This window comes from Melozone crissalis, unplaced genomic scaffold (assembly GCF_028551555.1).
Source record: "Melozone crissalis strain CALT ecotype California unplaced genomic scaffold, PUWL_Pcris_2 ptg000034l_1, whole genome shotgun sequence".
Classification (NCBI taxonomy): domain Eukaryota; kingdom Metazoa; phylum Chordata; class Aves; order Passeriformes; family Passerellidae; genus Melozone; species Melozone crissalis.
Genome location: NW_026535812.1, coordinates 21990769 through 22018253, shown reverse-complemented (window position 1 = coordinate 22018253; position 27485 = coordinate 21990769). Strand labels below are relative to the sequence as shown.

Below are 27485 nucleotides of genomic sequence, written 5' to 3'. Positions count from 1 at the left end.
TCTCCGCTTGCTACCCATGGCCCAGCCCTGCCAAGACGTGGCTGACCCATGGATGCTGCTGTTTTGTGAGGGCATGGATGGGTGTCTGGAGCACTGAGGGCAGAGTGGGCACTGAAAGGTGCCCAGCATGGTGAGGGAATGACAGCACAGTCATTTTAGTAAAAGATCCAAGGTGGTGGAAGCAGTGCCCAACTTCAGACTGGTGATGCTCAGAGGAATGTGTGGTCCTCATTGACCATTTGTACAAAGAGGGTTGAGCCAAGAGTAGGTCACAGCCCTCACTGTGACCAGGAATGGGATCAGGCTCCCTGCCTCAGATTTGGGGTGTTGGGCCGTGCTGGGACTTAAAGGTTGGACTGAGACATGGACTAATTTTGAATAACAGTATTGGGGTTTGGAGTGTGGGGATGGACATGGGGACACTGCTCTGTGCAGTGCACCAGAATGGGCCATGGAAACTCCGTGTGATGGAACCAACTATGCATCTCTAAGCTACTCCCAGGGAAGAGTGTGTCCATCTCCATTTTGTACCTACCCACCTCTCTGTGCCTCTGGCTCAGCTACAATTTCTAGGTGGATCAAAGGAAAAAAACACACATGCCAAGAAAGTGCCAAAAATTTTAGAGTGGCATCCCACTGCTGCGGCCATCGGGTGGACTTTCCCCAGGGACAATTTGACTTGTACCCCCTTGTGGCTCCTTCCACCTCTCAACACCCTCCTGGTTTGGCACATCTCCCACTCCGCTGCCTCGCTGGTGCAGCTGGTGCTGGGAGATCAGCCAGTGCTGGGGGATCAGCCAGCGTTCACCAGAGCCAGACCCTACTGGTGGAGCTGGGACAGGCCACGGAGCTGGGCGGGTTTGGTTCGGGGTCAGCGGCAATCGCAGAGCGGGTCCCGAGTACCAGAGGTGAGCAGGGCAGTGGTGGAGGACCCGGGGAGGATGGGGCAGGATAGGGGAGCCACGGGGACCCTTCCTCATCGCCTGTCCCGCTACTCGGGCGAGTAGTCCAGCTCGTCGTTGGCGATCAGAGCATCCGACGGCGGTTTGTGCCGGCCTTTGCTTTTCGACCTGCCACTTGTCCGATGGCTCTCCTTGGCGCCCGCCATTTGCTGGTATGAGAAGCTCTTGTCCTCAGAAGGACCCCAGGCCGGGTAGCTCTCGCCCTCGGGGGCGAAGGAGAAGCCGTCGTCCACGGAGAAGGGGTCGACGTCCACGTCGTAGCGCTGGTAGGTGCTCTGGTGCAGGGCCTCCTCCCGGGCGCTGATCTCCAGCGTGCTGTTCCACATCCCATAGCCAAAGTAAATGAGCAGACCTGGGTGGGCAAGAGGGAGAGGGTTGGACCCCAGCTACTCATTAGCCCCTCTAGCCCTACCTGATTTCACCTTCATGCACAAATGCTTTCACTGGCAGGAAATACAGCCAGAGGTCTGATTTCTGGTGCATCATGGGATTAACCTATCCCAGACATCCTCACAGAGAAAACCAGACTCCACATGACATGGATTAGCCACGGAGGACTGATGTGAGGTTATATCAGGACCTCACATCTGTGCCAGAAAAACCAATGGGAAGTCCCACCCCCAACAGCCATGGAAGGGCTGGTGGAGCTCATCACACCTAATGCAGTGGTTTAATTTACTCATTTCTGGCAGCTCAAGAGGTGTTAGTTGTACCCTCAGAGGAAAGTGCTTAATCACACCAGATTAAATTGATGCCTTGGAGTCATCTTTTCTTCCAGATGGAAGGACTTTCCCTGGATTTGCAGCTTCACCTATTGACCTAAAGGCCCAAAACAGCACTGACTATGTCTTCTCTGGCCCAAAAATGTAGATGACAGCCCCTGCCCAATGGCTCAGCTTGGAAGAGCTATGATATCTGCTTTATTCTCTTGGGTTTGTGGACTTAGTGGGTTGCAAAGTAAAGCACTGTGGATATGCTAGACTGCTGGTTATGTGTCAGAAAGCCTAAATTTGGGAAAAAAATTATCCACGACAGACTCTGTGAGTCCTAAGATGCCCCTACCCAGAAGTTAAGAGCTTGAGCTAAAAGGAGATACAGTCTACAGATATGACTTTCCCAGGGCTTCTAGGATTGAGTACCCCTGGACTTTGGAAAAGCAGTGCTGAAATACTGGTGTGGGCTGCTGAAAAGCTCAAGTGGGTGACAGAGCAACAAATCAAAGTGATTTCTGTACCAAACCTGCCTGTGAGGCTATTTCCAGAACCTGCCTACTCTGCATCAAAAAAGCCATCAAAATAGTCACCTTCGCATGGAGTCATTATCTTCCATGAAACTGATGTTTTCCGGAGGTGTAAATTTCCATTTAGCTGTGGTTCAGGGGCTGGATAAAATGAGATTTCTGAAAACTTCAGGATGGCAAGGGGCAGATGAGAAGGACTGAGTATTTCCCAGGCATCAGCCTATGCACTCTAATTAGGGAAGCTGTTATTATTAACACCCTTCCAAAAGATTGTCAGTGAAAAAATTATAATAAATGAACCTGGAACTCACCCACAAAACACCACACGGCAAATCGGATCCATGTGACAGTGGAGAGCTTCAGCATGAGATAGATATTGACCAGCATGGCGAAGGCAGGCACGAAGGGCAGACACGGGGCCATGTAGGGCAGCTTCTTGGGGTTTTCTGGCTGCTGCAAGATCACAAACACCAGCACAGCAATGAGCAGGACCATCAGCACCACCAGGAGCACAGCCCACCAGCTCTGCTCAGAGATGTAGTCTGACCCAAAAATGATGAAGGAGCAGAAGATGAACATGAGGACGAAGAGCAGGAGCACGCAGGTGGTGACGGTGTGGCCGGTGGCCGCCGTCGGGCGATCCATTTTACCCGGCAGCCCGAGGTGGATCCGCATGGTGTAGTACCGAGGGCCGATCAGCTTCTTCAGCTTGATGAGATAGATGTTCTCAGACTCATCTGCCTCTATCCCCGTGGTCATGTCCACGGTGCCATAGTTGGGGTGATTCACATTGTAGGCGGATTTATCGGATTTCCCAATTAGCATCTCGTTGTCTCCCAGCGACGGCAGATTTTTTGCCCCACACGTGTTGGTTGGTGGGCCAGAGAACTCCTCTCCTTCGCTGCCAGGAGAGCAGGCTTCCTTCTCACAGTCTGCCAGGATGCCCTCCTTCTTCTTGGTGTGCTCCTCGGAGAGGAATTTGACGAAGCCGTCGATGTCGCTCTCGGGCTGGTAGCGGAGGAGCAGGACGCAGACGGACACCAGCGTGTAGGCGAGCAGGGTGCCAATGGACATCATCTCAATCAGGTCCCTCAGGCTGACCAGCAAGGAGAGCAGAGCTGCCAGGAACCCAGACACGATACAAGCCACGATAGGGGTTTCTGTGTAAGAGCTGACGTGGGACAAAAACCTGGAGCACAGAACAGTCACAGGAAGTTAAAATCATAGAGGCTGCAATAACCCTTCCCTCGTTGCAGGGGACAGTCTCGGGGATCCCTTCAGGTCTTGCTGCTTTTTGGAACTTTGATTCCAAATGGGGACTGGCAACGCTGCTGAAGTTGAATTTGGAGTTAGATGTGGGTCTGACCAGCTCTGCAATGAGCACTCAGATACTTGCAAACAAGTACAGATTTTGTCCATATGCACTGCTCTCCTTTGCAAGTAGCTCTTGAATTAAACAGTCATCCCCACATAATCAGAATCTCTAGGCAACAGCATCAAATGAGAAACTGTAGGATAGACTGCCTCTGATATTTTCCCCCCAGGACAAGGCTTTGGTTTGTGCCCCATTCTGCATCCACTGTGTCTGTGCATGCCCATTGCTCCCTGTAGTGACAGCATGGGATCCCCAAAACCCCAGAACAATTTCCCCTCAGATCCCAAGAGGCTGCCAGCATGGGTATGACTGACCTGAAGAGCAGCCCATCTCCAGCCATGGCATAAATGACTCTGGGCATTGGGAAGAGGGAGCCCAGCAGGCTGACAGTGAGGCCAGCCACGGACCCGATGGCAACGATGAATTTGGCTGCATAGAAGCCGTGGACCACGAACATTTCCATCAGTGGGGACTCGGTGTCGATGGCATCATAGGGCACCATCAGCGTGAGGATCATGCTCACCTGGCAAGGCAAGAGGAGCAGGACAGGGCTGTCAGCATCAGCACTAGGGGTGCTGGGTATTCTCAGGGGGGAGGGGATGTAAAACGCTGGAATTTGGTCTGTTTGCACTTTGCTGTAGGGTGGTTAATCCAGAAAACTGTGGGGTCTTAGTCTCTGCTACCCAAAGGCAAGAAGGGGATGCTTGAACCTCAATTCAGGGGTGATGCAGGAGTCAGGTGGGACTGGTGAGGCTGGTGGGACTGGCAGGGTTAGTAACACTCACTTTGGCTGCATCCCTGTGTGGGAAATAATGCTGGGGCAGACCCCAAATCCAGACTGCATTGCTTGGAGCAGCACTCTGGTCCTATTCGAGTCAAAGAATTTGTTTTCATGAGAAGCCCACTCCCATGCAGGAGAGGTGAGTTTCTTTGAAATTATCAGAACAGTGCTTTTTTCTCCTTCATAACTAATTTTTGCTCTTTTGCAAGGAAAATTTCTGAGCACAGGCATGCTTTTATTGGGGTGCAGAGCAGTGCAATCTCACACAGCCATCCCTGCCTATCCTTCCCCTCACTTGGATCCTCTCCTGTATCTCCAGCAGAGGCAGTGCTGCTTTTCCCAGAACCACGGAGAAAGGATGCTGCAGTGCTGCTGCTCCTTCTTTGCTTCTCTCCTGGGTGCAAAAATAGCTGTGGATGGGGACAAAAAAAACCTGCCTGCCACCACGTCCCTGCAGCTGGCAGAGGGGTCTTGTCAGGTGACAGGAGCCTGGGGACAAACAGAGAGGAGCCTTGGCAGGCACTGGGCAGGTGCCCAGAAGGACTCACATGGTACATATATATATATTTACATGCATCCATACATATTTATGTACATTCACACCTGTGCAGGGACTACTTACAGACACATAAGCTGTCAGGCACGTGACGAGCGAGGCTGTGATGGCGTAGGGGATGGAGGTGTTGGGGTTCTTGGCCTCCTCTCCTGTAGTAGCAATGATGTCGAAGCCAATGAAGGCATAGAAACAGGTTGCAGCCCCCTTGAGCACCTGTGGGGAGGATCAAACATCTGGGTGCCAGGAGGGAGGCTGGCACCCAGCCAGGGAGAGGGAGCTGAGCAAAAACAGAGCAGCGCTGTTGTGCCTTGTCTGAGCTAAAGGGTGAGTGGCCACAGGTCAGGGGGTATAGCTCTGGGGACTGACCATGGGAGCACCCCTAAACCACTGATCTGAACTGGGGAAAAGATTTCAACCTGTGCCCTGAGCCATGGAGGCATCTGCAGCTCACCCCACAACCCTGCAGTGCCTGAAAACGCCGGGAGATCCTGCCACTGTCAGAGGAGACAATCAACCAATTTCAGGTTTGCTTTAACAATCCTCCACCCCAAATCCATTTTTATGAGTAGGGATCTGGAACATGTTTACACGTTCTGCCTTAGCAAGATGTCTCATGTGGCAGCAAGATCCGCTTGCAGAGGAAGCAGGAGAGAGCAGCAGCCGTCAGATGTGAGCCGCTTCCCAAACAACCTCTGTTTTGCTTGGAAGCTGCAGACAGGTTAGGAGCACACACTGGAGCACTTGGATGAGGAATTATTTGTACTGTTTGGTTATTTTTCTTTAAATGTGATTTTTAAAAATATACAATATTAGCGAGGACATTTATAGGAAAGGAACATTGGAGCAGGGTGAAGACAGCCTGGCTGATCTGGAGCTGTGAAACCCTTGGAGCTTGCTGGGTACCACCTGTCCATCACACCTCTGTCATCTCAGCTGTCAGGAGATACTGCACACAGTAAAACTCACCTCTTTCAGGGACTGTCTGTAATTATCCTTTTAAAATATGCCCTATGCTGCTGGGAATCTCACACTTGTTCTTGGTGGTGGCTTTACTTTTACAAACAACTTGTGAGACAATGAGCCAGCTGAAAAGGATGAGACCACCCCACTGAGGTTTTTTGTGTTTTTGGTATGCATCTATCTTTTAAAACGACTTTTTTTTTTTTTTTTTTTTTTTTTTCCCCAAGAGATTGAATTGGAGCAAAACAGATATTTTCCATTTTCTCTTTTTCACTCCTATTATATAGTATAACAACCCAAGCACAACCCAAAGGTAAATATGACCTCTGTTGTCAAGTGAGCCTCAGAGCTCATCTCCTCACTGCTGTTCTTTGGCAGAGATGCATTGATTTACTGGATGAAGGTGCAGGGACTATATGCAGGTTTGGGACCCTTTCAATAATCAAGATTCGTGGTTTACTTTACTTTCTTGCTTATTTTTCTGCACAAAACCCCAATGGAGTTGCGCAGTGTAAATCTGAGAAATTATCTTGGGTTTAGGCCAGCTGAGATATTTTCAGTCTCTGTTCATCCTTGGATAAAAACCAGTGCAAGCAAGCTAAAAAAGCCAAATATGTCCAAATTCTCAGTAAGCTTTGAGGGAACATCCATAAAATAAGTGCTGGCAGGTGGCATTATGAAGTGCTCAAAACAAATGCTTGAGAACATTGTTGTTGAAAACCAGCCAACAAAAGTATCTCCCCACTCCGCAGAGGCTGAGCCAGCTCTCTGGAGCTCCCTGTCTCAGATAGCCACAGCATTTTGCTCCATTGCCTGGCAATTAGTGGCATTTCCTTGGGGATACTCCCATGAGGAGTTTGAGTCTGCAGAAGGACATTTTGGAAAAGTTCTGGGTTTATGCTAAGAGGAGTTAGGAGATGAAGCATTGCTGTACTCTTTGGGTTTGGTGGAAAGGGCAGGTCTGGATCCAAGCCTGCACTCCTGGGATTTGGAGATCCCTGGCCAAAGCACAGGTGGATTTAGCAGGGCTGGGACCTGGAGGGTGCAGCAGAACTGGGGTGAGTACACCATGAGCCAGGCTGAGAGTGTGGCAGCACTCAGGTGCTGTGTGTCCCTCGGTGCTCCCACACTTACCCCTGGCCATCCGAATGGCAGGAACTGCCCTTCAGCCCAGTTGTCACTTTTGATGTAGAACAGGCCAGCAATCATGATGAAGACCCAAACTGCCAAGTTAATGACATTGAGCACGTTGTTCAGTCCCACCGAGTTCTTCACCCCCATGGCCACAATGATGGTGACAATGACAGCAATGACCAGAGCAAGAAGGTCAGGGTATGACTCCTCTCCTTTCCCTAGGTGAGAGAAAAGAGATGTGCTACTCTCCATCCACAGAATACCCAGAATTGCTGTGGGGGAGTTTTAAACACTTTTCAGACCTTGAAGTTTTGCAGAACTCTTTGGTCTCGTTGCAAAAGTGGTCTCCAGAGGCCCATGTCTCCACTAGCTAAAGTTGTTTAATTAAGGTGATAAATCTTGAGGTCTCAAGACACCGTTCAGACTTTTGGGAGAGCAGCAGACCAATGACCGTGTCCCAATTTGCATAACATGTATCTGCCAAGTACTCATTAAAAACCAATCAGCCATGAAGTTTTCATGACACAGGTACAGGACAGCTGGCTGGTTTGCTTACTGGTAGGATTCATGGACTGTTGCTGGAGCTGCTGGTCATACAGGACCACCACAGCCCCCCATCCCCAGCAGTACAGCTGACACCAGCTTGTGCTCTCTAACAAAATTCTGTGTGTGCCTCAAGGGGACCAAGCAGAGTGTTTGCACTGGATGAAGGGTTTCTGTGCTGCCCTTACCCTGTGACATTCGACTGTTTCTGTGCATGCATTCTAAATGCCAGCTCATCCCAAAGGGGCTCAAAATATCCCATATCCCATCCCCTCCAATCCCGCCCGTGCGCCAGGCTGCTGAGGCGAAATACCAGAGCCAGCCAGACAGTAAATAATGAATGAAGCCTAATATCCATGCCTGACTCCTGATGAGCTCCCAATTACTTTTCCTGCCCAAACTGATGGAGGTGTCTGTGCCCAGCAGGACGCACCCAGGCCGTTGAGCGTGCCGACGCTGCTGATCATCCAGCGGCTGATGGTGTGGTTGGCCAGCGAGTCAAACATGCTGCTGAGGGCACTGGCCCCTGCAGCTGTCCCGATCAGGTACTCCAGGATCAGGTTCCAGCCGATGAAGAACGCCACAAACTCCCCCACGGTCACGTAGCTGTAGGTGTAGGCAGAGCCCGTGGTCTTGGGGACGCGCACGCCGAACTCAGCGTAGCAAACACCTGGTTGGAAAAAGAGGAAGAGGTGTAAGGAAAAAGAGGTTGGGAAATGGAAAAAGTAAAACTGCCTGGGTGCCACCTTCCCAGAGGTGCTAGGAGGTGTCAGGACTGCAGTCAAAGTCAGGAACATAGAGACATTGCATGGTGACCTTCCTTCCCCTGTTTCTTGGCTTAAAAACCAGAAGTATTTCCACTAGGAAATATTTTCCACTAGGAAATATTTCTGGGCTTTTCTTTTTGACAAGACACAGTTCAAACCAGCCAGATGTTTACATGGGATCCTGGACCAGTGCTGCACAGTCTCATCCCAGAGGAAGATGCCACAGAAGGCTACACCTCTCCCTGCCCCAAACTTCCAATCTCCAAATACTCATCCTGCATTATTTCTGCAGATCCAGGCATGAGCACTGTCCTGATCATCCTTGCTTTTGTTCATACCCAGGCAAGAGGAGCTTGAAGATGTCTTACACAGAGAACATAACTTATTTTAATGCTTAAAAAATATTATATTTAAATCTTCTAAAGAATATTTGCAAAACTAACTGTGCAGAAGAAGAAAAGCAAAGCAAAAAGTATTTAACTGTAAACATTTGGGAGGAGGATTCATCAGACTTCAATACTTTTTGAACCCCTTGGGCACTTACTATGTCAAGATAATTTTTAATAAAAACCTGACCCTGACACATTGATGTATTAAAACAACCATTAGTTTTTTTAAAAAAATGAATGGATGTACTTAGTCTCAAATTCTCCAAATATTATTCAGGACAAGTGCTGAAAGGGTCCTGCATGTTTAAACTGATTAGGCCCCTGCCCCAAAGACCCCAGTAAAGTTCATATGGGTGAATTGGTTAAGGCTGTTACTACCATTGAGTAAACACGTAGTAATTATTGAGCTCTCTATCAACCGATATTCTCCATTTAGAAGATAATAATTGCTTCAAATTGCAATCAGTTTAGTACAGAGAGGGGAATGAATAACTTATAAAAATGTTATGAGGTGGCTGCTCTTCCTTAAGTGCTGTTTTTACACTGTACAAACACAGAGTTGTTGAATCTCTTAAGCTGAATTTGGTGGTGCTTGTTTTCCTGCTTCTGGAGGATTTTTATATTCCATTCGCTGCTTAACTTGAGTGTGGGTTGCTTTGCAATGGGACTCTTCAAAACTTGATTTCTGTAAAGCAGCCCAACAGGAGCCACGAGAGGTTTCCATCATCCATCCAGCCCTACCGACAGTCATTATTCAAAGCTGATGAAAAATGCATGCACTCGGCAAAGGTACGGCGTTCACAGATAACTGCAGACCTGAATGATTTATGAAACTGGTGCTCTGACGAAGACAAGTATCTAGTTTCTCTCTTTGATGGCCTTAAAAATACATATATATACTCTCTTTCTTGTAGGCAGCTCTTGTTTTAGCCATCGACAAGATAATGATTGAAGAGGATGGTTATTGATACACAATGATAATGATAAAGCAAAGAAATGAATATGTATAAAATGTTGGAGTTTTTGATTATTCTACTTGGATCCCAAAATAGAAGAGCTGTTTTTCACTAGGGGTTGGGTACAGTAGTAGGTTGAGAGTATCAGCATTAGGTGCCAGCAGGTATTACACACAAATATACATATTATATATATTAATATCTGCTGCATTCTCACTGTATTATTACTATTGTTATAATTATTAATATTTTATTATTATTATTTTTACAATCTAACTGGACAATAAAACTGTGTTACTCAGTTACTCCTTGGCAGTTCAAGCCATTCAGCACCTTGTTCCCCTGTATGCAGAGGAATGCAGCTCTCCCAGCGCCCCTGCACAGCCAGCCCTGCTCTGGAATTGCAGGGTGAGTCTGGGTACATCCTCCCTGTCACAACTGTTTAATTTGGAGACAGATTTCTCTTCTTCCCCTCAATCAAGAGTGTTTGCAATTTCTGAAGAAAACAAGACAACACAGTGGTTTTTTTTGAAAGAACAAACATTCTACAGAGGATAATTTCTTTTCCTGGAATGTCTGCTACCCTTGTGCAGTTGGTGTGACAGTCATTACACTTGTGTAATTACACAGTCACTGACACTGTTCAGCAGGACATAAACACAGCTGAGTGGCCTTGGTCCTTCCAAGATCCCATCCACAGAGCAGCCACTGGGCAGCACAACTGGTGGCATGAGAACTGGTGCTTTTGGTGTGCTGGCATGGTGGTGGCCGTGATGTGGGTGCTGACCCTGCCACTGATACTTGGCACAAGGCTGCACAGGAACCATGAGACATCTCACAGGGCACTGGCATGGATGATTCAGGGGAAAAATAACTTCTGAGAGGGGCCTTTCAGCTGATCTGGAGGTAACTCCAAATAATCCATGCTGCCACACAAGAAATTCAGAGGGACCATCTTTCATCAACCAAGAGCAGCCAACTTATTGAGGAAGGCATATTGTTTTCATCAAGCCAGTGAGCCTGTCCATTGCATTTCATGATCACCATGTGCTGATGTATAAAAGGCAGCTCCATAAGGAAAGCTCCCAGAGAGCAAGGACTCTGATCTCTCCAGCTCCACCCAGGCAGCTGCAGCTGCAGCCCCTCAGCCCAGCCCTCATCCTGCAGGCAGCAGCACCTGAGGCACATGCTCAGCTCTGCCCTGCTCCATCCTGGCTGCTGCTGATCCTGTTCCTGCACCACTCTCAGGTAAGAGTGTGGCACTGAGCTCCAAACTGGGTTATTGCTTTAGGAGAGATTACTAAATGGCTGGTGGGAAAGACTATGGAGAGAGTGATGGGGTTGGGTGAGATGCAAACTACTGATTTTTGCTAAGGAAAGGTTTTGGATAAACAGGGGTGAAAGTGGGGAATGCTGGCAGTCACAGCTGATGGCAGGAACCTGAAGTGCACCGGGGGCTTTGTGGAGAGAAGCTGGGCAAGCATTTCTACTTGAGAGATGAATGAAAGGCCTTCTAGTGAGAGAACGGGAGATTGATTTAATTTACCAGTTTAATCAATTATAGTGTGTTTGTAAGTACCCTGATGAGGTATGTGTTGCTTAAAACTATGGAAGGCATAAGTAGAATTTGTTGAGTAGATGAAATTAGAAAAGTCCCTTTCTGAAACCAGGCTTAATAGTGCAAAGAGGTTTCCCTATGGCAGGGCTTCCCTATGGCTGTCCCCCTGGGAAGCCATATGACCTGGATGGTTTTGATTTGTCTGTTTTTGGGGGTATTTTTAAATCCAAAACCCTTCTGTGCTCACTTCTGCAAGTAGTGGGGTTTGACTTAGTGATCTGTGATGGACAAAGAAAAAGTTCCTTAAAATCTGTTCATGCACACATGCCCAAATTCAGCGCCTGGCACACCAGGCGTGACCAAATGGGAAAGCTGAAATCACATCCCCAAGGGGTCTAACAGCCCGTTCAGCTCCTGAATTCTTACTTGGTTTTACTTGCCAAAAAAGTGTTGCTGTTCCAAACAACAGCAGCGCTAATGATGAGGTGAGGAAGCAGCCAAGGAGACTATCCAAACACTGCATCCCTCACAAAACACTGTCCCAGGGCTACAAAAGCAAGGGGAGATGAAAGCGGCGCGGGCTCCTGTGGGCGAAGGCGGGAGGAGCTCCTGCTGCGGGGCAAGGCTCATGTCTGGGGTGAAAAAACCCCTTTTGGAGGACAGGGTGTTTGTGTTAGCAGAGACCCACCCAAACTCCGTTTGCTCTTGGTTTGCATCACTGCCAACAAAACCTTTGCAGCGGGGAAGGAGAGACACTGATGCTATCTACTGCCTTGGATAAAAAACAAGCGTCTTGGTTCATTTGTTGTGTTGGGCACACAAATAAGCATTGGATCTCATTGCAAGCTCTCAGCTCTTGTTGTGGGCTTTGGAGGGAGCCTGAGAATTATCCCTGGGCTCTGCCAGGGTTGTGCCTTTGCAGGGACATCAGGGGTTTAAACTCCCCCTCACTTTGGTGGGATCTATGTGGAGGAGCACCGCAAACTCTGGGAAAGACCATAATGTGCTTCCACCTCTCATGACAAAAATCCAAAGTTTCGAAAAGCTGATCTGGGTCACTTTGCTGTGTTGTCTCTTCCTGTCTTCTATCAAAGCCCTTTGCCATTTGCTCAGGTCTCTTTATCCAACCCACAGACAAAAGCTGGATACCAGACTGACACAGCATGCAAAGTCCTCTGAGCAGAGAGAGCAGGAACATCACATCATCGTGTTAGCATTGATCTGGAAAGGACAAATGCCAGCAGTACTGGCTTCATGGAGAAACTGCAGCTCGAGCCATATGCTCAGCTGGGTTCCTACAGAGGAGATAGAGTTCACTATGTTGTCACTAAAATACATAATTTCTCTCTCCCTGCACATTTGTTTTTTTTTTTTTTGTTTGGAAATTCAAAGACTGACCCTGCATGAATGGGAGCCAATGAAATCAACTCCAGAACTAATTGAGTAATTTTTTAACTGTTAGCCATGTCAACAAAAGAAGCTGGCCCTGGTACTGCCCAAGCCACAGACATCCTTCCTGTTGGAACTGAGTTTCCTACAAGCTCTCACTCCAGTCCCGTGGCTTGACCACACTCTTGGCCTAGAACACACTCTGCAAAACTCACAAATATCTTAAAATTATTGCCTGCAGGCTCCATCCTTGTAGAAGCCATTGGCAGCTGCCAGGATAATTGTGCTTGGCTGCTGGCTCCCAGGACAAGGTTTGGTCTGATATTTGGGCAACGAGGGACAGCACACCCCATGAGCTGCATGACACTTGTGGGAAATGGTTTTGAGTTGATGGGGAGGCTGCTCCCTCCTTGTAGCTTGTGGTGCTGAGTAGTGAGAGGAAGGGAGAGGACACAGGACACGGCACATTACCCAAAAACCCACCTGACAAGATGGACGCGACGGCAGCGATGATGAAGGACACGATGACGCCGGGCCCCGCCATCTCCTTGGCCACCAGGCCGGACACCACGTACATGCCGGTGCCCACGCAGCTCCCCACGCCCAGGGAGATGAGGTCCAGCGTGGTGAGCACCTTGGCCAGCCGGGCACCCTGGGCGGCCGCGGCACCCGTGCCCTCCAGCATGGACTCCACGGGCTTGGTGCGCAGGACGCGGGCGCGCAGGGCATGGCCCGCCGCCCCCCAGGGCACCCGCCGCGGGTCCAGCCGCGACAGGAACCCGCTCATGGCGCTGGGCTGGGCACAGCTGGGCGCAGACGGGGGCAGCAGCACCGCTCAGGGCTGCGGCTGCGTCTCCATCCCGCGCTGGCAGCCCTGCAAGAGAGGGGAGCACAGTTTGTGACTGAAACAGCAAAGAAAAAAAGGAGTCAAAAGGGCCCCCTAAGTCCTCAGAATTTCTGCTGGTCAGAGTGACCCTGAGATATGTACAAGCTTCTTTTTCCCAGCCTGGCTGTTGAAGAAGGCATCGGAATTTTTTTGTTCTCGTTCTCAAGGTTGTTTATTATTTCTTACCTATAACATTCTTTCCCCAACCTGCTGCAGGTCTGTCTGGCAGGTCGGGTTGAGGTACACTGCCTGTTTTTGGGGTGGTGTTACCTTTTTATACCAAAAACTACATGTATATTATTTACTGTAACTTCTCAATACTTATCACTTATGTTAGACAGTGAGTTTCTAGTTTAAACTAATTTAGAAGTGCCACCATCACAGCAGAAGATGGAGGCCAAGAAGAAGAAGAAGGAGAAAGGCTGGACACGCTTAGATTTTAGAGTTTTTAGAATGGGGTTTCAAGAAGCAGGATGGAGGAATCTAAGCGTGTCCAGTCTATTTTTCACCTTGTGACAAACTATTATTCTACTTAAACTCTCGTGACTTGTAATTCTTCATATAAAGGTTGGTAATTGTTTTTTCTGTGGGTCAAATCAAAGGCACAGGGGTGCCAAGGTCTCTGAGACCCTTGGCAGGGTCTGGAGTCCTCCAGGGCAGCCAGAGGAATTTCCTGGGTTCTGTCACTAAGTTGTTTTTTGCTGTGCTCCGGTGCTGACAGAGTTTGGCTTTTACCACTGCTGTGGAGAAATCTCCTTTCTCCACCCTCAGTTGTTTTGTCCAACAGAGATGCACTGCCCTCCTTTGTGTTCACATGGGTTTAGCCTCAGTCGTTACTACAGCACTACAAACAGCAGGAACCTGATTTCCTCCAAAGTCTCATTATGTGGCTTAATTGCTGCCAAAAGTGATGATGGCAACATGTAGCTGTGAGGTGCTGGTGGCCACTGAGGCACACTGGGCCCTGGTGGGGACAGAGTGTGACTCCAAGCCTGGAGTTGAGGCAAACTGGGAGAGAAGCTCAGCAGGAGCAGTGTGGCTCCACTGGGGAGTGAGTGACCAACAGCATGGCCAGCTGTAGCCATATTTAATAGTTTTTTTAATAGTTTAAAATTATCTTGCCTGAACCCATGTGCTCTAGTATTGTCTCAAAAATCATGGCCTTATCTTGGTTTTCTCTTCCTCTGTGCTTTTTTCATCTCTAGTCATATTTTCAAGAACAATTCAGCAACTGCCATTCCTCCCTCCCTCTCTCCCTTTCTGCTGTTCTTCAGCAAACTGTGTGGCTCTCATAGTACCAGTAGCAGGGACTTTCAGGTGACACATAATGACTTCTTGGCTTTTAGCAAACCAAGAATTGACAAGCTGCAAGCTAATACAAGGGAACAGGAAAAATAGCTTATCAAATATGATTTTTTACCTGGCAACTTCTTTCCTCTCAATACAAAAATATCATTTTATTTTAATTGTCTTGAAGACAAACCATTTATTTTTTCCCATCTTTACATCCAAAACAAATTACATTGTGTCCACAAGGCAGCTTCAGTGTTGCTGAAGTTTATTAAATGAAACCCAGCATTCGTTTCATGTTTTGGTTGATCACTGTTCAAATTGTGCTGATTTTTATACCTCGAGCAACCACTGAAAGGCTGCATGTTCTAGCTAGGAATAATAATGAGAAATTGTTACTGAGCAAATGTGGATCTTTGGGCTGGGAATAAAACCTGGGTTTGGTTTTTGGGTTGCTCAAGGAGTCAGCTGGCTGTGAGATGGGCTGGCTCACAGGTGAGGTTTTATTTTCTGGCTTAAAGGAAGGTTTGTGTTGGAAGAGGGCAGCTGAGCCAGAGCTCAGCAGGTCTGCACAGCCAGGATGAAACAGACCTGTTCTCATGGAATAAATATGGAATTGTTCAGCTTTGAAAAGAACTCTGAGATTATCGACTCCCACCATCATCCCACGTTCCCAAGTGCCAAATCTCTGCATCTGTTAAATCCCCCCAAGGGTGGTGACTGCACCAATTCCCTGGGCAGTGTGTTCCAGTGCTTGACATCCCTTTCCATGAAGAAATTTTTCATAATATTCAATCTAAATCTCCCCTGGCACAACCTGAGCTCATTTCCTCTCATCCTGTGACTTGTTACTTGGGAGAAGAGACTGGCTCCCACCTGACTCCAACATCCTTGCAGTGTACAGATCAATAAGTTCCCCTCTGAGCCTCCTTTTCCCCTCAGGGCAGCATGTTCCTGTCCTGGCCTCTCCACAGTGGCTCTGCTTTGCCAGGATTGTGTTTTAGCCATGTAAAAAACAACAACTCTGAGAAAAACCTCTCAAAATCCATCCTTTTATCCAAAGCATGGCACCTCTCGAGTGTGGGCTGGAAAAGGTCTGACTGTGCTCCCACTTTCCATCCATTATTTAATTATTTTCCTTGAGCTTTGTGGCTGCTCTGAGTTGAGTTTGAAATACTTGGATTTCTGTGCTAGGGTTTGCACTAAATTGACTTAAACTAGTCAAGCAGCTGGGTCTTAGAAGAGGCAGGATGGTGTGGGATGAAGGCACCCAAGCTTCAGGCTGGCCCTTGGTGCCATCACCAGGTCAAGCTCTGGCATGGGAAGACCTGTCCTGTGTTTTAAGGGGAATTGGGACCCCAGTTTTTCATCACTGTGTCTCTGGGTGTCTGGTGAAGGCTTTGGGAAGGGTGGCATATGCTCCTTACTGGAGGAATTTCACATTCACGCTGGAAAAATTAGTGAATTCCTCATCCTGAAGAGAGATGACTGATTTGGACAGCCCAGCTCACTCTCTAGCCACATCATAGTATAGAAATTACTTTCTCATCAGCATCTCAAAGAACCCTGAGAGAAGACAGGGCAGTCTTGTCCTGGAATAATCTTAACTGCTAAAATGATGAAAAAAACCCTTAAATATTTTAAATGGTTTAAATTTAAAGCAGGACCTGGCTGGTGGATTAGTGATGCACTCAGATTTAGGCTGCTGAGCTGTTCAGCTGCCTGGGGCTGGGCTGTGACCAGCTCCTCCTGCATGGCAGCCCCACAGAGCCCTGCAATTCATGGGGTTTAGTCTTCTCCTTTAAGTCATCAAGGGAAAAAAAAACCCTTTCAAAACCTCTGAAATGAAATAACTCCATAATTGCTGCTCTGCTCAATTAAAGCAGTCATTCAGAACTATTCCAGATGTTTAAGCAAGACCAACATATTGCTGCTGTGTAGCTTGGAAAACATATTTTCTCTCCATTTGAAACCAAAAGAAAATGTGTCATGGATGGCAACCACCTCCATGGGGCAGGGGCAGCTCACTTCTGCTCTGCTCCACTAACCCTGCAAAAGGAATATTTACTTGGGAAGCAAAAGGAATTTTTACTTGTTTTTTTTTTTAAATCTTCTGTCCTCACTATAAACCCAGGAAGATGAAGGGAGCTGTGGCTCAGAGGGGACAAGCTGCTGCTGGGTTTTGGAGCTGTTCAGCTTTCCACCATCAGGCTGCTGGGGTTGGTTTTCCTCACTGGCTGGCACTTGCTGCTGCCACCATGTGCCTGTCAGCACCACTGTTTGTACCAAAACACTCCTCTTCATCAGGGTAAATTGGCTAAAACTGCAATCAAGCCAGAAGGAGAGAACATAGGTGTTTATAGGCATGGATCCTGCTTAGTGTCTGGGCTGATGCTGAATTATTTCTCATACAAAACTCATTCTGCTCGGGAGATGCAGCACAGTGCCCCCCTAGCATCTCCCACCCTCCTCACCCCCCATAACTCCTACTTCTCTAGAAAATTGTCCCCAAACCACACCTGTGCCTTGGGATGGCTTTTGATTTTCTGTTAATGACTCCCCTCTGTCCAGAAGTCTGTAGGGGTATCCATGAGCAAAGACCTCTATTAAAATCTGCTGGGGATGCAGCAAGGAGCAGAATATGGATGTGGTAAATGGAACAAAGAGAGCTCCTGTTGTTGTATTGATGGAAAGCCAGGCAGGGCACTCATTAAGAGGAAAAGGTTGGGTTTTCCCTGGTTTTCCATGGCTCACAGAGTAATTGCTGTAGAGGAAAGATTGCTGATGCCTCCAGCAGCTGGAGCTGCATGGCTCTGGCCCTGGCATGCAGGACACCTGTTTGCTGCAGAGGTTTTTAGGGGGAAAGTCCCTTTCTCCTTGCTCAGGAGAGCTGTGCTTCAGAAATCTCGGATTGGATCCGGTTCCTATGAACCCCCACGGCAGTGCCTGCTGTGGACTCCAGGAATATTTACTCTGGTTTGTGGTGCAGGAGCATCAGCCCTCAGACCCACTCCAGTAGGGACTGTGTGCCAACATCACCCTTGGACAAACAGAGCCTCAAAGCGGTGCTGGAGGTAGCTTGAGATGATGGAAAAGGCATCTCCTGGCATCTGCAAACCCAGAAAAAGAACGAGGAAAAAAGGAGCAAACATGCTAGGCTGACCTCCCTGCTGCCCCTTGATTTTCTCTTGAATGGGGAGCTCGGTAGCGATGGGGTGGGTTTATCAGGAGCCACTCAGGGCTGAATTCCATCCCAGCTCCTGCAGCGGGAGAGGCTGAATTCCATCCCAGCTCCTGCAGAAGGAGAGGCTGAATTCCATCCCAGCTCCTGCAATGGGAGAGGCTGAACTCCACCCCAGCTCCTGCAGCGGGAGAGGCTGAACTCCATCCCAGCTCCTGCAATGGGAGAGGCTGAATTCCATCCCAGCTCCTGCAGCGGGAGAGGCTGAATTCCATCCCAGCTCCTGCAATGGGAGAGGCTGAATTCCATCCCAGCTCCTGCAATGGGAGAGGCTGAACTCCACCCCAGCTCCTGCAGCGGGAGAGGCTGAATTCCATCCCAGCTCCGGGATGCCTTGTGCCGGGCTCCCCGGAAGGTTTGCATTACGAGTGCCTCTCGATTTGGAGCTTCATGCGCTTGTTTTCACAGTGCTGGTTCCCAGCTGGGCTGCCACTGTACAAGCTGGCTCTGTCTCCATCACCAGCCCTCCCCAAAGCCATCTAAGGCAGGCACAGAGCCGAGAGCCAGGGCTGGTCCCAGTGCTGCTCACGTGGGTCCAGCTCCAGCAATCTGGCCTGGTGCCTTGGCTGGTAATTTTAGGGCTTTTCTTATTTTTAATCTTTCCATTTTTACCTCTGCTTGAGCAGTTCGAGTGGAGCTGTGGTTAATTTAAACTACAGTAGTTGCTAAATTAAACCACTGATAACACTTCAGGTTTGAGACTGGTTTTCTCTGTGCATCAACTGAAAAAAATGGGATATTTTCTGTGTGTGTCTTCATGGCAAAATGAAAATGAAGAGGTTGAACAGCACTTTTCTATGGTGCTTCCATCAAGGTTATACTGAGTGCTTTAGCACTGCTGTAAGATGGCTAAACATCATTATGTTCTTTTGACAAATATGCAGAATAAATGAGGAAATGTTTATTTTTAACCAAAGACACAAGGTAAGGGTGCCATGCACCCAGAGGCAGCCCCCAGGAATTCCTAAACTTTGTATTCTAATCTGTAGTGCAAGTATTAAAAGAGCATAAATGTGTAACCCAGTGATATAATTAGCATGTACATAGAGATCACCCTTTCTCCCTCTTCCCAGCCTTCAGGGGGATACAGTGTGATGGTTTAGCTGCTGTCCTTGCTGAGGAGAGACTGGACTGTCTGGTTAATCAGGGAAAAGGCAGAGGGAAGGATGGGAATGATGTCAAAGCTTCTTTCTGTCTCGCAGCTGGTGTTTCCCTTTTCCTAAGTAAATAGCAAATCAATATTTGAGCACTGGTCTGTGCCCATGCAGGCGAGCAATGAGAAGGTTTTGGTAGCTGAGGGCTCATCTTCCTGCCTGGATGAGGTGGGAGATGAGGTGATGCATTCAGAGGTGAAATTGGAGCGTGCCACAGGGAGGGCCAGCAGATCCCTTGACATTGAGCTGTTCTAAACTTTGCCAGGATTAATTACATGCCACCTTCACAAGCAGCTGGTCCAGGTTCCCTTGGGATCCTCTGGAGCAGCAGGCCTGTGAGAAACAGCTCTGGGACTGAAAGGAGCAGTGTTTTCCTCCTTCCTAGGGGCTGGATGCACGTGGAGCACCTACAGCTCCTACAGCCTGAATGGGATGGAAGCTGAAATGTTCCTTTTGGAGATGCTCATGCACATCCTTGCAGGCACATCCCTCCCCTGGTAAATCCACCTGCCCCAGTCCAATGTCTGGGATTTTGGTTTTCCACTTGTTCTCTGCCCTTTTTGCAGGGCTACCAATCATTCTCATGGTGCAGAACAGTGTAGGAATGGATGCAGGGCATGACAGATACAGGAGCCTGTGTGTGCCGAGATGAAATAATGCAATATGCATGAAGTGCTCTGTTTGGGTTTGCAACAGAGATATTTAACCACCAGAAGGGGGAAAAAATATATAACTACAGAGAAAGAGGTATAATCAATTTGCACATTTGCAAAAAGGTCTCGTTTGTTGCTGCTGTCTTGAGGTGGGAAGGTAAAAGCCTAAAAAACTGCAACAAGGCAGGGAAATGGCAAATCAATAGATGGGTGAGCTGAGCAGGAGGTGGTGAACCAGGAACATCTTGGAGCTGTTCTGACAGGCTCCCTCTAGGAGACTAGTATGAGTAAAATTTGTTGCTCCATCAGTAAAATGGAGAAATTCACTGCCTCATAGGAGTGTGTGGTGGTTAATCTGTCAGGGTTTTCTACAGAAGCAGATGAGAAACAGTGCTGAAAATGATTAACAGTCCCCTAGACGTGCCTTGTTGAAGTCAATATTGGTTTTGTACCTGCACGTGCTCGTCTGCAGAAGGACCCTGGAGGCTCTGTGCACTTTCAAATGCTCATTTGTGGTGCTGTGTGATTTTGCATTCCAAGTGCAGATATTGATACCAATTCTTTGAGCACAGCCTCCCCTCCTTTCTGCAGTCACAAACTGCAGTGATGTCAAACAATGAAACTCCTAAAGGAAATTTGGGTTCACAGGTCTGGGTGCTCAGGGTTTCAATGTACTGTCCACTGAGGTTCAGGCATTTCAAACACCATGAGAGGGGTGCCCAGGAATGCAGATTTGCCTCACACTGACTCGCAGATTCATAGAATGATTTGGGTTGGACAGAATCCCAAAGATCACCTCATTCCAACCCAACCTGCCATGTGCAGGGCCACCTTCCACTAGACCAGATTGCCCACGGCTCCATCCAGCCTGGCCTTGCAGATGTGCTGGCACATCCTTCTGCAACCTCATTTTTTGGGAGTAGCAGTTCCAGACCCTGAGCTGTGACAAGAGGAGAAGCATGATCTGATTTTTCTGGAATACAATGAGTTGCCCATTTGCAATGCTGGGCATAGATTCCTCTGACAGTACGACTGCCAGCAGCATCAGTGAGGAGTTGGCAGCCTTGGGTTTGTGACTCTGAACTTTTCCCTGGTTTTAGGTAGTGGGTTGTACTTCCAGTAATTACCACTTTGATGAGATAACACATTTTCTGGACCAAATCTCACAGTGAGAATGGGCAACAGCTGCCTTTGTATCACTGAAACTCTAAACCTGGGCTACCAGACAGTTTCTTCTAGAATTATACTCCTTTTAAAACTGTCTTTGCTTTAACAATACACAAGAGGAAATCTCTGTAATTACTGGGCTGTGTTTTCTTTTCCTTTCCTCAGTGGATCCATACTTTTACATCGCAGAATGAAAGTCATTATGGTTTGCTACAGGCCAGACAGGAGAGCTTTTTTCATTTGACATAATTCACAGAATGGGTTATTTATTAATGTGTGAGGCTCTCTAAACAAAATGGATTTTTACTCTTGCGAGAGTCTGGCTGATACATCATTATGACAACTTATTTCATTTCTGGGTAGCAGTTTGAACCCAGTGACGAAAACACAATTCTTTCAGTAAAGAACTGATTTAACACTAAGGCTTTGTCATCCAAACAAAGAAAAAATTCCCCTGTATATCAAATACAGGATCTGAAAATCCACTGGTTTTAAACCTCTAGTTTTATTTTGAAGATTGCTGGTTTTATAGAGATTCCTTCATTCCCCACTAAGACACTGCTGGGCTTTTTTGCTCTCAGTGCTGACTTTCACTCACCAGCAGTCTTTCCACCTTTCTGCAATAATTCAGTAGGAGTGTGAACTGCCTTTTACACAGCAAGCACATCAAACTTACACCATTACTCGCTCTTGCCGAGTTTCAAATGCATTTATCTTTTGTTTGTGCACATGGTCTCATTAATTACTTATCGTGTTCCATCAGCAGTTACACAAATGTAATTGATTATGCCTCACTGCCCCACTTCCACTATTTTGGCTATCAGCTAATTAATGCAGGTGAGGATCTCAAACAACAGCTTTCCTCAGAAGAAGCTGGAAAAATGCATTCTTCAATCCCAAGCCTTCTAAAGGTTCCAGAAGCAGCAGTAGTAGCATATGCAAATCAATGGGAGCTTTTTGCATATGCAAATAGGAGCCTTGAGCTGGGGGGAATTTGGCTGGTTGTAACCTGTGTCTCTAAATTCCTCAGCAGAAGCCTGAGGTAGGTTCAATGCACCTCCAAGGAAGTGAATAGCAGCTCCTGCTGATTTTATTACATTTTGCTGCTTATTCTTATTCACTAGGACAAAAAACCCTTCCCTTACATGAGTAATTCTGCTCCATTTCAGCACAACTGATTATATGAGTAATGTGATCACAAGTGGATCAAAGATGATGATTTAGAATGGAGTTCATGTGTTTAGTCATTTATCACCATCACCCAGGCAAAGGCACTGCAACACCTAAGTGATGTGTAATGTGAGTAATACCTGGTGCTGTGGCAGGAGGGCTTTTTTCCCAGTGAGTTACAAACTCACTGCAGACTAACACTAAATCAGTCTCTAGGATGGCACTGGAGAAGCAGAATTAAATGAAGAATTATGTGTCCTTAAGAGTGATAACAGCATAAAAGTTAGAGTTTGATAATATTCCTGAGCAATGCACACGCACTGCCCAAAGATGTCCTTTTGTAGCAAGGGAATCAGTGTGAGCCAACATGATTAGCCTAAATTAAAGCAGCTAGTTGCCTTCTTGCTCTTAGGCTCCCTTGGCAGCAAGACCCCAAACCCAACCTCTTTCCCTGAGACTTTTTTCTCCCAGCCACAGCCAGCAGAGTGTCCCAGGGTGTGCTGCCCTGCCTGGCAAGCACGATGCCCCTGCTGTTCCTGCCCAAGAGTGAGAGGAGAGCTGCTGGAACGTTGCTGCTGTTTGTGCCAGAGCTCCCAGCCAAAGGACATATTGCTTCTTTCTGTCTTAATTTCCTTGGAGCAGAGCTGGTGACCCTGGTTATTAACTGCACATCTCCCAGCCCCTGTTGCTTCCCAGCCAGTTGTTTAATGAGTGGAACACACCTGCTGGTGCCCAGGTGTGTTAGACAAGGCTCTGGAGGTCCCAGATGCTTCCTGAGCGCATCACTCCAGGGCTGGGGTGGTGTGAGACCTGTGCCCAGGGCTTCCAGCTGGGAGGGAAGGACAGCCAGGAGAGGCAGATGTTTCCTTCACTGCCAGACCAGAGTGCCCAAATCCCACCTGGAGCCGCCCTGGCATTGCTCCTCACCACAGCTCAACAGGTCCATCATTGAGACCTGGTTCAGTAATGCTCAGGCACACGTTTAAAGCTAAGTTTTAATTCTGCTGCTGCATGTGGAATGTGCCCAGGTGTGCAAGTGATGCACAAAGGGATGTTTCTATCCTCAGCTTTAAAAAATTTTGTTGAGGAAGACTCAGCACAGGCTCAGGGAGCTGAGGATGTGCGGGAGGAATGGCCCAAACCACTAACTGAGGTCATGGTCACCAATAAACCCAGTGGGTGCTAACAGGGGCTGCCCTGAGCCCATGTGTTGTTTTATAGATTTTTACTGAAGTTTTGACACAGATACACTCACAGACAGTTGTAGCATGGCAACAGAAACCCATTTCCCTGCAGGCAGCAAGCCACTTTGATCCTGTCCTGAGAATTAAGATGTGGTGCTGGAAACACACGTGCTGCAAAAGCTCTTCTTCTGTTCACCTGCCAGGTGGATTTAATTTATGGTGTCATGGCTTTCAATGAATTATGGATACAGTGACTGTGCAGAGGAACAGAAACAATGGAGTCATGTGCTGTGTGGCTCCACCTCACTGGCTTTGTTTCATAAGTGCCTGGGCTTTGGTCTGACAGTTTTATTGTGGGAAAAAATAGTTTTCTCTTAGAGATGTTCCAGCCTGGTGACAGCAGGGGAAGGGCTGTGGTGGGAGCATAATGCTGGCCAGAGCACCCAGTCCCCTGAAGATGACTGCAGAGTCTGGAAGCAGAGCTGCTATTCAATGAGCCAAGCAAACTCAAGATAATTTTTCTCAGTATACAACAGAAAAATTGCAGTTTCCAGTTCTTTCAGTTCTGGCATTTTCCCATTGACAACCACAGCTTAGCTGTGTCTAATTCCTTGTAAATGAAAAATGTCTTAGGACTCTCTGTGGATCTGGGTCTGCTCCCATTTACACGTGGGTGGTTTAATGAGTTCAGCAGATGCACCCTGGACTGAGGTGATACTCTGGCCAGCTTTTCATATCCATAGAAATAGCTGAAAAATGCCTGCTGTATTTCTGGGCTCTGGATACTTTACATACCCAGATCTGCCTCTCACAGGCTGACAAGCTCAGACCCAACCATGGTTTTATATATTATAGAGGGCACAAATCTGGGAGTGATCTGGGGGTTTAAATTTTTTTTATTAATGTGGGAGTCACAGATGCTGCCCCCCTGCTTATGTTGTTTTTTGTGGGACATACAGATCCCACTGCTACCCACAGCTGAAGAAGTATTTGCTTTATTTTTGCATTCTTGTTTTTAAAATGTCTTAATAATCGAAACAACAATATGTTGCTTAAACATTATGATGATTTTAATAGCTCAGGTGCTCTGAAAGCATAATTTTGATTATTTGGGGGCTAAGAAATCAGTTACCGACTTCTCTGTTATTCTCTTCTTTTTGCTTGGCTTCATGAAGAGCCCAGGATTATGTTTACGTTTGTGTACGTTCTTGCCATCCTATTTGCTTGAATGTTGCAGTGCTTCAGAGAAAAACCATTAATTTAGCTGTTAGGAGGCTTTCCCATTCTCGTTGAATTTTCTAGAAAATCTCTTGTTGCCTTTAAGGGAACAGGGAAGAAATTTTATTACATGTGCGTGATTTCAGAACTGAGAAAACAGACTGTCTTCAGAAGGAAGTAGTGTCAAATCAGCCTACAAATATATCCTTTAAAATGATTTTGGCTGGAATCCTTCCTGATATGATCCCATCTGAGACTCTGAAGTTACACAAAGAATAAATTTTCATCATTTTTGTATAATCCAAAAAAAATTAGAGAAGGATAAAACATGTCTTGACTTGAGAGTCATGAATAACTCCCTGAGGAGAATGTTTTATGTCTTAAAATGCTTCCCTCTCCTGCAACATGCACAAAGAAAGATATTCTTTTGGAGGAGAGTTAATTAATGAAACCAGTTGGAAAATTGGAGGATTCAAAATAGAATTTGGTCAGTTATTAGCTCTGCTCTTGGCATATGGTTAAAAATCCCACCCACTGAGGGGGTAGTGCTTATCTACAGGGGTAGCTGGGGCACCTGGAATTAAAGTTGTGGCATCTCTGTGCCTTATTTGGGGAATTAAGGATCAAAGGTACCATAAAGTCCCCGGAGTTAATTCTGTCTGAGTCTCAGGCCATTGGTTTCCAGGCAATTATGCTGCAGGGAGTCCAATGCCTGACTTTGGCTAAGCTGCATATTTTGGGAGGAGGACATCAAACCTTGACATAAACAGATGGAGAATCCAGCACGTTTTCTGATGGTTCCATCAGGTCATCAGCACTTCTCTGCTGAAAAATGTGATCCCTCCCTTAAAATGGAATATTTTGGCTTTAGCATCTCAGCACCAGCTCACGTTGTGCCTCTCTTTGGCAGACAGGGGAATAACTCAGTGCCTGGTAATTTCTTTCTGTAGAGGCTCTTAGATTCAAGGATTCACATCACTTCCCTCCCTGCTTTTTAATGAAGTGAATTCTCAGGTGCTGTAATTCCTCCTCTGCAAGGGCCTTTCTCCAGTCCTTGACAGGTTTTGGTTTTTCTTTCCTTTTTTTTTCCCCTTACTTCCAATTTTGTTGTCATTTTTGTTGATGTCTGCTGTGCTCTAGCAGTCTGTTTTCAAGGGCTGAGGTAAAATTTCCTTCCTACATCTCCACTTACTGAAGAGCAACTAAACAAGCCTTTTTCCCCCTTTTTCTAGTTCCCTGACTTGTCTTATCACAGTTCTTGCATCTGTGCTGTCTTCTCAGATATGTACTGCACATTTGAGTTCATGTCAAGAGGACCCAAGATTCCTTGTTTACACTATTTACTACTCATCAGTAACTGTTTTGTTGGGAAATTTTACCACCTTTAATAGATTAAAATGGGAAATCAGATCTTGGACCTCTGCAAGACCCCCTAATTCTCTGTTCTCATGCACCAGACATTCCCCATGGAGCAGTATATTTTAAGAACAGATACTGAGTTTAATCTAGGTAACTTTTCTCTCTAGTGCTCTTTTTGACTTGTTTGAGGGGTTTTTGTTTATTTACAATATGTTTTTCAACTCTGCTAAGTCACATGCCTTAGCAATGTGTACCAATAAAACAAACACATGTAAATATCTTTAGCAAACAGACTTTCAGTCTCATGACAGTTTTTGGGCAGTTAAACAAATGCCTTGGCTTGCTGAAACCTATTTGCCTGCTACTCAGGGACACTGGGAGAATTAATCACTTAATACACTAGATTAAATCAGACATGGCTCTTTTGAGACAAAAATCTTCACTGGGGTCAGCCAGACAGGGCTTCCCTTTCCTCTCCAGAGCCGGTGCTGCTTGCACAAACCTTGCTTTGGAGCACTCACCCTGTGCCAGGAGGGCACCAAGCCGATCTGTATAAACTATTAAATAATAGGGCACAATACTGGGGTTGCAGAGCAGCTGCGAGAGCAGAAATGGGGATTTTGAGCAGCGCCGCCGGAGCGCACCTCGCTGCCCGGCAGCTCCGAAATACCCGTGCGGAATCAACAAACAGCACCGAGCCGGGTGACGTAAAGAGGAGGCCAACTCCATTCCCGGCCTCGGAGTCGCGGGGAGTTTGGCAGGCGCAAAAAGGGGGGAGGAGGACGGAGCCGTAACCGGGCCCGTCCGCGGGGTCGGGGCCGCCCCGTCGGGGCTTCAGCACCGCGGACAGCGCCCGCCCGGAGCCGCGGCCACACGCGGGACCGACCGAGCCCGAGCGGCCCCGTGGTGGCACCGGCACCGGCCCCGGGGGTGGCACCGGCCCCACGGGTCCCCCCTGCCCGTCCTTTCCCTCCTGCTCGCATTCTGTCCCCTCACTGCCCCCCTCCCGCAGCGTCCCGACCTCCCCGCGCCGCGTTCCGTGCCGTCACCTGTAGCAAGAGCCGTCGCTTCTCTCAGGCCACCCGGTGTCCCTCCTGTCACTCCGGTGTTTTTTCCCCGTTTCCAATCAATCGCGCGCCGCCAGCCCCGGCGCCCCCGCCGCCTCCTCCTCCCCGCGGCGGAGTGCCCGACACTCCGCCAACACGGGGCCGGGGCAGGGGATGCTCAGCCGGGCTGGGCTCCCCCGGGGCCGGTGCTCCGTGGCCCGGAGGGGCCGGCGCGCTCCCTTTGCCCAGCGGGGCACAGAACCGGCTCCGTCTGCGTGCGGGGGGGGCCGCGGCCGCGCTGCCCGGCTGGGCTCCGGACGGACAGACCTGCCCGGTTCTCCGGAAGAACAGACCTTCCCGGAGCTCCGGACGGACCTTCCCGGGCGGGCCGCCCGTCCCCGCTCCCCGAGGAGTCCCCCGGCTCCCCCCGCTCCCGTTCCCTCCCGGCCGAGCGCGCACTCACCGCGGGCGCGGAGGGACGCGGGCGGCGCTGCGGGGGCGGCGCTG

The 27485-nt window shown here is 48.1% G+C and overlaps 1 protein-coding gene across 1 annotated transcript; it reads right to left on the bottom strand.

Annotated features, from left to right (window-relative positions):
* Positions 1 to 619: 619 nt before the first annotated feature.
* On the bottom strand, positions 620 to 27235 carry SLC7A14 (solute carrier family 7 member 14). Its single transcript, XM_054282317.1, has 8 exons — positions 26982 to 27235; positions 13094 to 13484; positions 7985 to 8221; positions 7009 to 7226; positions 4981 to 5127; positions 3892 to 4100; positions 2514 to 3391; positions 620 to 1314 (listed from the first exon to the last, which is right to left on the bottom strand). Exons 2-8 carry the CDS (start codon positions 13395 to 13397, stop codon positions 992 to 994), a joined length of 2316 nt encoding a protein of 771 aa, XP_054138292.1. The 5' UTR covers positions 13398 to 13484; positions 26982 to 27235; the 3' UTR covers positions 620 to 991.
* Positions 27236 to 27485: the final 250 nt, after the last annotated feature.

Excerpts from the sequence above, each read along its gene's own strand:
- SLC7A14 (XM_054282317.1), bottom strand. The coding sequence starts at position 13,397 with ATGAGCGGGTTCCTGTCGCGGCTGGACCCGCGGCGGGTGCCCTGGGGG. Across the intron at positions 8,222-13,093 it reads CGTCGCGTCCATCTTGTCAG|GTGTTTGCTACGCTGAGTTC; the intron begins GTGGGTTTTTGG and ends TTTTCCAACCAG. Across the intron at positions 3,392-3,891 it reads GGAGATGGGCTGCTCTTCAG|GTTTTTGTCCCACGTCAGCT; the intron begins GTCAGTCATACC and ends TCTGTGCTCCAG.